This window comes from Aphidius gifuensis, linkage group LG3 (genome assembly GCF_014905175.1).
Source record: "Aphidius gifuensis isolate YNYX2018 linkage group LG3, ASM1490517v1, whole genome shotgun sequence".
NCBI lineage: Eukaryota > Metazoa > Arthropoda > Insecta > Hymenoptera > Braconidae > Aphidius > Aphidius gifuensis.
The window spans coordinates 12,688,633-12,702,857 of record NC_057790.1 but is presented as its reverse complement, the minus strand read 5'-3'; the positions used below and the strand labels follow the sequence as shown (position 1 = coordinate 12,702,857).

The window sequence follows — 14,225 nt, the reverse complement described above, 5'->3', positions numbered from 1 at the left end:
TCTGAACGGACCCTTATATTGCTATTGTGTTGACATTTACAATGGGGACATGGGGTTATGGTGTCATTCATATGTATTTATATTGATGTTGACTCTTGCTTCCAAAAGTAAAAATGAGCTCTCTTGTCATGAAATAAATTTGACATAGAACTGCTCAAACAACATTTTCGAACGCCCTCATCGGCCGTAAAATGTAAACTTTAATTTTGCCCTCAGCAGTCCAATTCACAGGGATTTACAATTTAGGGCTTTTATCCTCCACTGGCAGCGCTTGTAAAGCTTTTTTACGGGTGCAGAATTGGAGTGCAGCACCCGTATTCAGAGGATGTTCTCATTAGGGCGTTTTTTTTCCGATGGTGGCGTTTGTGAAGCCTTTCTATATGAAATCTATATAAAAACAATTTTGTCAAGCGCCATCAGCGGAAAAAAAAGCCCTAATGAGAACAATTTTGCCCCGTGAATACGGGTGCAGGGCATTACAATTTAGGGCTTTTTTCCTCCACTGGCGGCGCTTGTGAAGCTTTTGTATGTGAAATCTGTATAAACAAAATTTGACAAGCGCCATCAGTGGCAAAGAAAAGCTCTAAATTGTATAAAATTTGCCCTGTGAATACGGGTGCTGAATTGGACTGCTGGTGCTTTCTTTTGGGTGTTTATTTTTTTTCACTTTCATGCGCATGATCATGCACATGCGTATGTCATGCAAAATTAAGGAAAGAGCAGTGGCGTCGAAACAAATAATTCTTAAAAAATAAGATTAAAACATGGCTGATCCAGCTTCTTATGTCCTACGCTGTTGCAATCTGACTTTTTTCCGACTGCGCATTCAACTGCGCATGCGCGAAAATAAACACCCAAAAGAAAGCATCTAATATTTATAGGTGCTTTCTTTTGTGTATTGTTTTTTTCACTTCCATGCGCATGATCATGCACATGCGCCTGTCATGCAAACTTGAGGGAAGAACAGAATTTGATTTTTTAATAATTAATATTTCAAAAACAGTTAGAGATATTAGATTTCTATTATCACCATTGTTTTCCTCTAATAAAAAATACTGCCAAAACCAATAATAAATTTATTTTTTTTAAAATTTATTTATAGTAAAAAATAGCAAAATAATAAAAAATTAGTAAAAAATTTCGATATTTTTACCTTTAAAGCTCAATATCTCGAAAAATATTAAAGATACGATATTGCTGTTCAATAAAAAAAAAAATAACAAAAAAAAAAAAATGATCATACAGTTGCTGAAGCAACTGTGCCTTCCCTGCGGGGGGAATTTTAATTTCTTCTTTGATATATATTAAAATTCGTGACTACAAATTCATTTCATTCTCTATTGTTACAATGATTATTGTTACAGCTAAAATTTATTTAATTTTCATTCATTTTGCTTGTTCCTTCTAATGGGTCATCTCCATGTCCAGAATCGCTTCCTTCTAACCTTTTAAACTCTCTGTTTTTATTCATTTTGTTGTACTATGATTTTAACCTGTCAATGTTAAATATTTATTACAAAATTGTCGAGTTCGATTGTATTTATTCTATTTACTTTTTTCTCTCGGTTGAATCAGGATTTAACGTTTTAGTTGTTGCTGAAGTCGTCATTATATTTTTAATTTTTTTATATTCATTTATTTTCAATTCCTTCAATACTACACATCACCCTTTTTTCCCTAGAAATTTTCTGCCTTTTCATTCCATATAGTTAGTTCAATCTAAAATATATTTTCTTTGGTAAATTTATTATCTTTATTTAGTTTAATCAAACTTTTATTCATTTAAATTTTATTTCACTTCATAATCACTGTCGTCTGCTAATGTTATTGTTCTTTATTTTAATAACCGTCCTGACATTGCATATATAAATTCCATTTTATTATTTACTATTTTTTTTTTATTTTTCTAAAATTATTTTGCCTGCAAATGAATTAATTGGTAGATGTACAATTTCTTGTATTTTTTTAAACTCGAAATTAATGTTTGGTATATTTTTATTTTCCTCATCGTCATCGAATTTTATATTAGCTTCTACTGGTATCATTATTTCTTTATTATTTATTGATGGGTATTGTGTTTTCTCACTAATCCTCCAGTGATCGTATATATTTTGTTTAAATTGAATAATTAATAATTTATCATGTTAATAATTTTTTTTAAAATCTTTTTGTTGAAAAATCTTGTTGAAAAATATTATTTTTCCATGATATTTTGCTATACTTTTCTTTTTTGTTTACTGATATTTTCCTAATATTTTCCTATAATTATCGTATTTTTCTTTATATTCAGTGATTTTTCTATATTTTTGTTTATTCGTTTATATATTCTTTATTTTCCTATATTTTTCTTCATTTTCCATATTCATTGTGTTTAGATTAATTAAGGGACTTAGAAAATTTTCGGGGGGGGAGGGAGGCATAATTGATATGTTCCCTTATTTATCTGTTTTTTCTTCATATTCAGTCACTTTTCTATATTTTCCTTTATATTCAGTAAGTTTTCCTTGATATTTACTGGTATTTCCCTGATATTTTCCCATGATTATGAGAGTTTTCTTTATATTTACCCTTTTTTTTTATATTTACTGATATTTATCTATATATATCGGTTTTTTCTTCATATTCAGCAATTTTTTCTTTATATTCAGTAATTTTTCCTCTATATTTGCTGATATTTTCCCATATTTATTTCCTTTTTTTTCTTTATATTCACTGATTTTTCTTTGCTATTTTTCTATTTTTTTCTACATTGTTCTTTACATTTACTGATATTTTCCCATATGTATCGTATTTTTCTTCATATTCAGTGATTTTTCCTTTATATTTACTGATATTACCCTGATATTTTCCCATAATTATAAGAGTTTCTTTTATATTTAGCGCTTTTTTCTTTATATTTACTGATATTTTTCCATATTTATCGGTTTTTTCTTTATCTTCAGTAATTTTTCCTTCACATTTACTGATATTTTCCCATATTTATCGTTTTTTTTTTTTATATTCAGTGATTTTTCTATATTTTCCTTCATATTTAATGATGTTCCCCATATTTATCGTATTTAGATTAAGGGACTTAGAAAATTTTCGGGGAGAAGGGGGGGGGGGGGGTCAGATGAAAAGCGAAAACAATAGGAAATTAAAATTCCCTAAAAAAAAATTTCGATATCATGGGTGCATTCCTTTAATAAAAATTTTTTTTTCGTTTTGCGATTTCGCCCTGTAATACCGGCCAAAATATTATAGGAAAAAGCTGTTTCTTGTAGTGGCAGTACTGGCACATGACATTATTTTTTTTGGCTTCCAATTATTAGATGGATAACTGTTCAATGTTTATATCAAACTGAAATAGATAGAAAATTGACTTGTTGTGATTGTTTGTTATTGTCACATAGCTCACTTAAATTTATCACTTTTGTCGTTGTTTCTGTTTCTAGTTTTTAGTCGGTATTACAGGGCGAAATTGCAAAACGAAAAAAAATTTTTTATTAAAGGAATGCACCCCTTGTTTCGTCGATATCTCCAAAAGTAATCGAGATATCGAAATTCTGTTGCGGTCATTGATTTTCTTTCGAAAAGACGTTCTTATGTCAGTCATAAAATCTTGTCGCCACGGATATCGTAATCTTGCCGAATTAAAACATGGCTTATCCAGTCCCTCATGTCCTACGCTGTTGCAAACTGACTTTTTGCTGACTGCGCATTTAATTGCGCATGCGCGAAAATAAACACGAAAAAAAATAAATACACAAAAGAAAGCACCTTGGGTGCATTCCTTTAATAAAAATTTTTTTTTCGTTTTGCAATTTCGCCCTGTAATACAGGCCAAAATTTCATAGGAAAAATCTGTTTCTTGTAGTGGCAGTACTGGCACATGACATTATTTTTTTTAGCTTCCAATTATTAGATGGATAACTGTTTAATGTTTATATCAAACTGAAAGAAATAGAAAATTGACTGGTTAAGATTGTTTGTTATTGTCACATAGCTCGTACCACACATTATCGTAAACTGTAAAGCCTGGAATATTGCATAGAAAAGTTTATCACTTTTGTCGTTGTTTCTGTTTCTAGTTTTTAGTCGGTATTACAGGGCGAAATTTCAAAACGAAAAAAAGTTTTTTATTAAAGGAATGCACCCCTTATGTTACGAGAAATGAATCGTGATATTGTTTACAATTATATGTAATTAGATTTAATATAATTATATTATTATATTATTATATTATGTAGCCCAAAAGAAAGCTAGTCAAGGACATACATATAAATAAAACCTTTTAATAACCTTAGGGCCGGTTTTGTAATCCATAGTTAAGTCAACATGGTATAGTATAGTATAGGGAAGCAAAACGTTAGACTATACCAAAAACCTGTAACTGTGGACGAAAAAACCGGCCCTAAATTAATAAAATAATAAAAAAGAATTAAGGAAAGGAAAAAATTTAAGTTACCGACTAAAACCCATAACGGCGTCTGAAATCCCACAATTCACCGCTAGAGAGTAGAGAATCCTGCACAGCCCAGTTGGCAACCCTGTCTAATATATTGCGACACTCCGTGCATTTGGTAAGCATAGGAGTCCAGCAGTCCAATTCACAGGGCATTACAATTTAGGGCTTTTTTCCTCCACTGACGGCGTTTGTGGAGCTTTTGTATGTGAAATCTATATAAAAAAAATTTTACAAGCGCCATCACCGGCAAAAAAAAGCCCTAAATTGTAAAAAATTTGACCTGTGAATTGGACTGCAGTGATGGGTAAATGGTCGATTTTTGAGGTTTCATACACTTACAGTAAGATACTGTAAGATACTGTAAGAAACTGTAAGATACCTCTGACGCCATTTTGAACATTCTTATTGACTGTCGACTCGACAATTAGTTCTTATTGCTCGATATATATTAGTACATGTAATTTATTTGTTATATAAATATATATAATATCAAGGAAAACCAGTTTTAAGGAATTAATGTTGCTTGAAACATAATTTTTTGGCAACATTAATTTCTTAGCTCCATCCTTTCCTTAGCTACTGTTTTTCTCGGACATTTTCTATTTATTAAATAAATAATATACATGTCATTTTATTTTTAAAAGATGGAAATGTCCTAGAAAAAGCAGTAGCTAAGGGAAAGATGTAGCTAAGGAATTAATGTTGCTTAAAAAAGAATTTCTTTGGCAACTGTAATTCCTTAGCTCCATCTTTTCCTTAGCTACTATTTTTCTTTGGGATTTTTATTTATTTAAAAAATAAAATGCATGTAATTTTATTTATTAAATAAATTAAAATGTCCAAGGTAAAGCAGTAGCTAAGAAAAAGATGTAGCTAAGAAATTAATGTTGCCAAAAAATTATGTTTTAAGGAATTAATGTTGCTTTAATTTTAAATAACTAATTTTTTAAATAAATAATCTTTTCCTTAGCTACTGCTTGTTTTTTGAATTTTTATTTATTTAATAAATGAATTACATGTACTTATCGAATAAAAAAAAATTGTAGCACGAAGGTTCCACTTTTATTCGTAGAAGGCGCTGGGAACGCAATGTAAGATACCTCGATGTATGAACCCGATGATGTAAGATACGGCATCTTACATGGTATCTTACACATGTAAGATACCAAGGCATCTTACCTACCTAACACTGCGATAGGACTATAGGAGTTCAGCTTCTAGTTTTATTATATTTCAGTGTCGACACCCCATTTTACTCTTTTGCTGATTCACAATAAATTCTGATAAATACAGTAATTTTAGCAATTTTTTTAAACGGGTGGACGGGTCGTCGCTTCTGTCCCTGTCGCATCTTTTATTTTAAGCTTTGATTGATTTGAAGTAATGACTTCAAAAGAAAACATCGTTCCAAGTAGTAAAATGCCATCATCGAGTAATAACAAGCAATATGGCAAAATTGTTTTAACATTGCAAAATTGTCTTTTACCAGAAGAAAAGTTGAATTCAACACCATCACATTTAGATGGTTTAGATGCTGAAACTGAAACTGACTTACGAATACTAGGATGTGAATTAATACAAACAGCTGGTATTTTACTCAAATTACCCCAGGTATTTTTATAAATTTTTTTTGTTATGGCCTTCTAAAATATTAATCTTTATGTCTAGTAAAAAAAGCTATTGTTAAATGAAATAGAATGATAAAGCTAGAAATTTCATTTTTTTGCAGGTAGCAATGGCTACAGGTCAAGTGATTTTTCAACGTTTTTATTACAGCAAATCATTAGTCCGACATAACATGGAGACAACAGCAATGGGATGCATTTGTTTAGCTAGTAAAATTGAAGAAGCACCGAGAAGAATACGAGACGTCATCAGTGTTTTTCATCACATCAAGCAAGTGACTAGTAACAAGTAAGTTAGCTGAGTATTAGAAATAAAGATTCCTGTGAAATTTCTCTATTACGAGTTGTGTTTGTTTTTATTTTTCACAGACCAATTAGCCCTGTCATACTTGACCAAAATTACGTTGCTCAAAAAAATCAAGTAATTAAATCTGAACGCAGGGTACTCAAAGAACTTGGCTTTTGTGTTCACGTGAAACATCCACACAAAATAATTGTCATGTATCTCCAGCTATTAGGCTACGAAAGAAATCGTCTTTTAATGCAACAAAGCTGGAATTACATGAATGATTCATTACGTTCAGATGTATTTTTGCGACATCATCCGGAAACTGTAGCGTGTGCTTGCATTTACCTAGGTGCACGGCAACTACAATTACCATTACCATCGTCACCAGCATGGTTTTCACTGTTTAAAGTACAAGAGTCTGCAATTAAAGATGTTTGTCGTCGTATATTACGACTCTATACCCGCCCTCGTGTTCGTTCAGAAGAATTAGAAAAAAAAGTTGAAGAATTGAGACGACAATATGACGAAGCCAGATCAAAAACACGAGGTGGTGATATTGATGGTCATACACCCAGTCCTCCACTTCCAAAAGAACATAATGCTTGGGGTGGTTTCATCAGTCGCAGTGGAACTCATGCTCCTCCAGAAAGATCAAAATCACCACGGCATTGTCATGAGTAATTATTCCGATTCATTGTGATAGCTTTTTTTTATATTACTCATATCTTGATAAAATGATTGTGATTTGTTTGCAGACGCTCAAAATCATCAGCTATAATAAATTTACCAGCACAACGCAATGACTTTACAAAACATCAAAAGCGAAAAAAGTACCCAAGTCGAAGCCGATCAAGAAGTCGTGGACGAACGCGTAAAACTAAAAAAGCACAAAGACATCGTTCAAGTAGCCATAAGTCACGCAGTCGTTACAGGTCTCGTAGTTGATTTAAAATTTATCTTTTTTAGTGAAACTCATTCAATTTGAGTCATATTAAAAAAGCCTATTTTAAAACTCTACTTAGAAAAAATATTTGGGTTCAAAAAAGTTGACTCAATGAAATAAAGTGCTCTCATAATTATCACAGTCTATTAACATAATAATAATTTTCTAATTTATTTTAAAACCACCTTTATGTACCACACTTGACAATTGTATAAAAATATTTTTGCATTAAAACTCTTCATTCTTTTTCTTTTTTTTACTGATGAACATTTTATAGATATTGTACTACTTACACGTTAAAAAAACTAAAATATTTGAATTCAACATTTTCAACGGCTCGTTTTCAAGGTAATGTACAAATTCCGAAAATTGAGAAGTGGCCCGCCAAACTACAAACAACAAAAAAAAATGAACAAAGTCATATGCATTTAATTGTTCCACGTATTTTGGAGCAGTATAGACATCTTATTTTTAACACTTTCGTATGAAAGTAATAGTCCAGACCCCCATCGTGCAAAAAGTTATGCTATCTCCAGAATGGTTAATTTTTTTTGTGAAGACTTGTCTTGGTGGGTACTTTAAGTAAACCTTTGGGCTGCCACGTCAAAGTTCATGTTTGGGGGTGGTATTCGGTTAAAAGAGGGTGAAAAATAAGTTAACTTATGTCATTCCAGAAAGGCAGCCATAACGCGTAATAGTATATTTCGTTACAAGTGCCCACTCAGAGAGTGTACTCTCAACGAATTTGGAGGGGCAAGCACGAGCTTTGGCGAGTGATTCCCCTCCAAATGAGTTGTGAGCGGGCTCTCTGATTGGGCACATGTAACGAATAGTCCGTGGGCCAAGGCCAAAAAACTTGCACAGAACCGCATCGGCTTAATACCTAATATATGTTAGCCCTATACACCTATAACACGTTGCACATACTCCCTACCGTTTTAATGGTCACCTGTCCACAGGTAAGCCAGGTAAAAACCACGAATGAAAACAACGTCAAAAATAGTAGGCGAACTATATTATTTTTTTTTAATGTATTTTAAATATGAGGAAAAAATCCCTACCATTTTAAAAATTTTTAAAGTGGTTAAAAAAATTATTGAAAAACGATGAGCTCCCCACTACTTTATTATTATCGCGCTCCTCTGTAATCCCCACCCATACCGCTTAACTTCCCCCTATTACTCAACAATTTAATATAATTTTTAATAATTTTTTTAACCACTTTAAAAATTTTTTAAATGGTAGGGATTTTTTCCTCATATTTAAAATACATTAAAAAAAAATAATATAGTTCGCCTACTATATTTAACGTTGTTTTCATTCGTGATTTTTACCTGGCTTACTTGTGGACAGGTGACCATTAAAACGGTAGGGAGTAGAGTGAAACCGGCAGAAGAAGTTCACGAGAAACCTTATGCACATGCGCGAATATAGAAGCACACAGAGGCAAATTGTATATCTGTGCGTACAAGAATTGCGAGTGGGGGAATAAAGCTGTTCACACAGATATACAAATTGCCTTTGTGTGCTTCCATATTCGCGCATGTGCATTAGGTTTCTCGTGAACTTCTTCTGCCGGTTTCACTCTATGTGCAACGTGTTATAGGTGTATAGGGCTAACATATATTAGGTATTAAGCCGATGCGGTTCTGTGCAAGTTTTTTGGTCTTGGCCTACCGTCTAGAACCATATTTTATGTTACTAGGGACAGTGGTAATAATGTGTGAATTTCCAAAAAGCGCACTACCCCTCTTACGCTTTGGAAATTCACACATTATTCCCACTGCTAACATAATATTTTTAAGTTTAGGATGGTAAATATTGGCTGACAAATAAATAGTCAAAAAGAAAATTATTACAGAAACACCTACAGGACCCGTAAAAATCAATTAAATGGCATGTTGTTATGTCAGTTTCCAGTAGGAAGAAATAATGTATAATATATGAAAATAATGCTGGCTGACAATTATCTGATCATATGTCCAATTGTTGCCCGGAAAAGCGCGTTAAAATAAAATAATTGAATTTTTATGAAATAAATAAAGTTATGTCATCTCAGAAAAGCAGCCATTTGGCTTAAATTATCTGATAACATTTCTAGAATACGAAAAAAATAATGGCTGCCAAAGAAATGGTCAATTAATAGTGTAGTCTTAAAATCAATCATCAATGACAGTGTTGTTATGTGCTTCAGGAAGCGAGTAGGTATAATCATGTTGGAAATCATGTGTAATATATGAAAATAATACTGGCTGCCAGTTATCTGGTCATATGTCCATTTGTTGCCCGGAAAAATGAAACAATCGAATTTCCGGGCACTTTTCTGGGCAACAAGTGGACATATGACCAGATAACTGGCAGCCAGTATTATTTTCATATATTACACATGATTTCCAACTAATTATACCTACTCGCTTCCTTTCTGAAATGACATAACTTAACTTATGTCATTTTGATTGATTTTTAACGACACTATTTTTTTTTTGACCATTTATTGGTCAGCCATTATTTTTTTCGTATTCTAGAAATGTTATCAGATAGTTTAAGCCAAATGGCTGCTTTTCTGAGATGACATAACTTTAATTATGTCTTAAAAATTAAATTTTTTTTTAAGGCGCTTTTCCGGGCAACAATTGGACGTATGACCAGATAGCTGTCAGCCATCATTATTTTCATATATTATACATTATTTCTAACCAATTATACCCACTCGCTTCCTTTCTGGAATAACATAACTTAACTTATGTCATGTAAATTATTTTTTTACGGGACTTGACTTTTTTGGCTTAGCAATTTTTTTTGACTATTTATTTGTCAGCCAATATTTATTTCACATTGTCTAGATACTTAAGAATATTTTACGCGTTATGGCTGCCTTTCTGGAATGACATAAGTTAACTTATTTTTTACCCTCTTTTAACCGAATACCACCCCCAAACATGAACTTTGACGTGGCAGCCCAAAGGTTTACTTAAAGTACCCACCAAGACAAGTCTTCACAAAAAAAATTAACCATTTCGGAGATGGCATAACTTTTTGCACGATGGGGGCCTGGACTGTTAGTAATGCATTTAATATTATAAATTGAGAGGCATCGACGTTTTTTTCCATATCTGTGTGATTCAGTTTATTTTTGCATGTATGGAAAAAAAACATGTTTCGCTTCTTCGTTTCTCTGCTGGTACACTGAGATCGTACCTCAATAAAACTTACGATATGAGATATACGAGCTATATGTATATGGGTCATTTCAGGTCAAATCGCGTGGTCATCATGTCTGACCCCTTCTTTGGGTGGATTTTCGGACGGGCTTATTTTTTTTCCACCATAAATAACTTTTTTCCTACTGTCGAGTATTTAACAATTGAGGGTCGATGTAGACCCTCAATTTTGACCAAGTTTCTGAAAAATTCTGAAATTTTTCCCGTTAAGTAAAAACAAGTAATTCATTAAATTGGATAATTTAATAATGGTTTCCTGTAGAAAAATAAAAAATAAAACCAAATTATATCTCGATAAGTTTTGTTTTTTCCCATATTTCAAGGATAAAAGCATCAAAAACTGAATTTTAAGTAGTGCAGGTTTTATATGTTTCTATCCTTAAGTATGGGAAAAAACAAAATTTACCAAGACAAATTCCTGGTACAAATCGTTAAATACTCGATAGTAGGAATAAAAAGTTAGTGTAAAAATGGTGGAAAAAAAAAGCTTGTTTTTTGGACCAAAATACGCCCAAAAAAAAATTATGAACTGAGTCAATAGGGGTCAGGCACCACGTGATTTGACCTGGAATGCCCCATATATATATTGTTAAGATAATAGATATACAAGCCGTTCATCGTTGATATCGATTATATGACTGTATGGGACACAATAGTGTTCTTAATTGAAAAAAAAAAAAAACAACAATAAGTGATTAAGTTGGGTTGCATACCTTACTTGTTTTCGGCATTACTGTAAGTTGGTCTACCAGCCAATTCTAATAAGTAACGATCTGGATGATCCATCCAATCAGCACTACTTAGTTTCACAACACGCTGTTTCTCAGCTTCTTTAACTTGCCATCTTTTGATATCCAACTGTTTTTCTCTAAATTAATTAATGAGAATTAATAGGAAACATAACATATCACGAATTCACAGGGGCTGGGAGCCGAAGCTTCAGTCACAGTGTTGAATTTGTCGACGGGAAAAAAATTATGGTCATACTTTCTAAACATAGCAACGTAAAGATTCCGTATAAAGCTGCAAAGAAGTGTCTGTGACAACTTTAGAGCTCCTAGGAAAACTAACCCTTTTATATATTTTGAATATATAGTTTTTCTTATGAACCACCAAAAGGTTTATTTTCATAAGAGCTCTGAGCTGTTAAAGGTGCTTTATTCGAGCTCAAAACAAAGTCTATAAAATTATTCTATCGAGATATGGCTCATAAATGTTTTCACTATTTTTATTTATTGTTCATAACTTTCCTCAAAACAATAAATTAAATGGATTCAGCACGATCCCAGCCAAGGCATTAAAATTTTGAATAGATTTATATATGAATCTTAAATTACTTACTTCAGCTTTCTATCACCACAGCCCCAAACTTCAATGGTCATGATACGATATGGTGCACCTTCAATCATAACTGAATTAAATGATTGATCAACATTTATTATTGGATTTCTTGTATCTGAGCCAGCTCTCAAGCCTTGAGCATATCCTCGTATCAGTGTATTTAGGTACAATAATTTTGGTCCTTTTTCAATAAGTCTATATATTGGTTTTAGTTGTATAACTATCGAATCATCACCACCCCAATAACTACTTGATTCATGCCATTCGACAGTCGAACCAATGCAATATGTGACACACTTGTTATTTGAAGAACTGCCTCGAATGAAAAGTATAGTTGGTCCTCGATAACCCAAGACGTGATGGAGCAAACGATTTACAGCAGCTCCATGTAAGTCACTTGAGTACAAAAGTGACCAGTGACTTGGACATGGAGTTCCAGCCATTTTAAAAGATAGTGGGATATTTGTGTTTTCTTCAGTTGGTGAAGGAACTTCTACCTGTGAATAAAAATTTTACAATTTATTTGAAAGAAATATTTGTTACATATTTACGATAGTTACTTAGTTTTCAAAATCAGTTTATGGCAAGAGTAGGAGAATTATCAAACCTACTTGGACATAGCGGGAAGAAAGAGTTGTTGATAACAACCAAACATGACTAATTGGCAATAAATCGCTGGTTTCAAGAGAAAAGTCAGTCTTTTCAATGACTGGAGTTACAGATCCAATGTGAGGATGTGATTCTTCAGCCGTTGGAAAAACTTTTCCATTACGATATGATGTTGTCAACACATGAACAACATAACGATGGATACTGTATAATAGTTTTGGAGTATTTTGCCAAAGCCAGTTGCAAACAAAAGTTGCTGATAGATTCTCTTTACCATGAAACTGGAAAATCATAAAATTCAAGAAAGTGATGAACTTATTTGTAAAATAATTATGAATGAAATATATTTGATTGTACCCGAGTGGAAATTTCGGTCCAATTCGGATCCAGGTCGGATCCAGTTTACCTGATTACATATTCGAATCGGATCCGGCCAGCCTGATTCGGACTGAAAATGTAACGCCGGCTAGGCTCCGGATCCGGTTACAATAAGGACACCGTGGCTAAATCGGATACCAAATTATATATCCGAAATTACATTTAAATCGGATCCGATTTTACATCCAAACCGGATCCAATTTTATGCATAAACTAAATCCGAATGTATACTTAAGGTTGATTCCGAATATCTGAATTTCTGATAGACTTTCAATTTTTTCGGCTTATTTTCTAAATGAAATAATTATCTATATTGTGAATTTTTTTGAATTTTTTCTTGTTTGCTTTTTTCGAGATATTTACTGTCAAAGTTGACAACTTTAACACACAAGGTATACGCGTTACCTCATGTTTTTACGAATAACTTTTTTTTGTGTTGATTCAAAACTGTACATTTACTATCAGATTGTAGCCCTGGACAAGACGAAATTTTGATAATTATTTCAATTTTTTCTTCTTTTTCTTTTAATAAATATTTAACTTTTAAACTTCGAAATTTTGCTAGATGCGCGGCACACAGACATGAACACAAGCATGGTTTCGGCGTACGACGTAAACTTTGTTTGCTAGTGTGTTGCCGCGCATACACATACTACTAAAGAACTTGGTTTTTTCATCAGTGGCGCCACAAAAATTTCAGGATACGGGGAATAAAAAATAGCGTTATTAATATACGGGCCCTTTGTGGCATAAATATTGGTACGGCGATGGGACTTGGAATCAACCTTAAACTGGATCCGAATTTATATTTAAACCGAATCCGAATTTTGTTTTAAAAAAATGTTGATTTAAGGGAGAACGGTAAGTATCATATCAACCAAATGTTTTGTCCCTGAGCTCTATTTTTTGCCTGTACCAAAACCAGTCGCTGACGTGAAACTTTTGATTTTTTTTACCCACACAATTAAAAAAAAATTCACACCTACACAACAAAAGCGATTTGGCAACGTTTGATCTAAGTGAACACGCGTTTTAGTGACGCAGTCGATAATATACCATCAAATTTATAACACCAATCCAATGCGTAGTTGCCATATTTTTGTTGACAAGAAAAAAAAAATGATAAAATTAGCGTTTTTTTTTTTTAATTGCTATTTTTTTTAAACAATTAGATAGTAACTGACAAAACTAAAACTGTCAATCTGTTCTAAATAACTTCATTTACTTATATTCACAAAAAAACACTATACAAAATAATTCCGGTCTATACTTTTTTTTGCAATAACTACTGTTTTGGAGGGTCATTTTTTCATTACTCCATAAGAGCCCATGTTAAATTTTTTTTTTTTTAAACATTATAACTCTTAAACTA

At 32.4% G+C, this 14,225-nt stretch overlaps 2 protein-coding genes across 4 annotated transcripts in view; one reads left to right on the top strand and one right to left on the bottom strand.

Annotated features, from left to right (window-relative positions):
• LOC122851964 (MTOR-associated protein MEAK7) overlaps nt 1-14,225 on the bottom strand; it is a 47,961-nt gene that overhangs the window by 22,782 nt on the left and 10,954 nt on the right. Inside the window, exons 3-6 of one of the 3 annotated variants that reach the window (XM_044151504.1) lie at nt 12,478-12,756; nt 11,867-12,363; nt 11,239-11,393; nt 7,583-7,693 (exon numbers count right to left, since the gene is read on the bottom strand). In XM_044151504.1, coding sequence (XP_044007439.1) covers nt 11,240-11,393; nt 11,867-12,363; nt 12,478-12,756 — 930 coding nt within the window. In that variant the 3' untranslated portion in view covers nt 7,583-7,693; nt 11,239. Of the gene's footprint in view, nt 1-7,582; nt 7,694-11,238; nt 11,394-11,866; nt 12,364-12,477; nt 12,757-14,225 lie in introns of those variants that run through there. The other 2 variants (XM_044151503.1, XM_044151505.1) reach the window with 2 other exon arrangements.
• LOC122851966 (cyclin-L1) lies at nt 5,629-7,533 on the top strand. Its single transcript, XM_044151507.1, has 4 exons — nt 5,629-6,058; nt 6,177-6,361; nt 6,442-7,038; nt 7,117-7,533. Exons 1-4 carry the CDS (start codon nt 5,831-5,833, stop codon nt 7,304-7,306), a joined length of 1,200 nt encoding a protein of 399 aa, XP_044007442.1. The 5' UTR covers nt 5,629-5,830; the 3' UTR covers nt 7,307-7,533.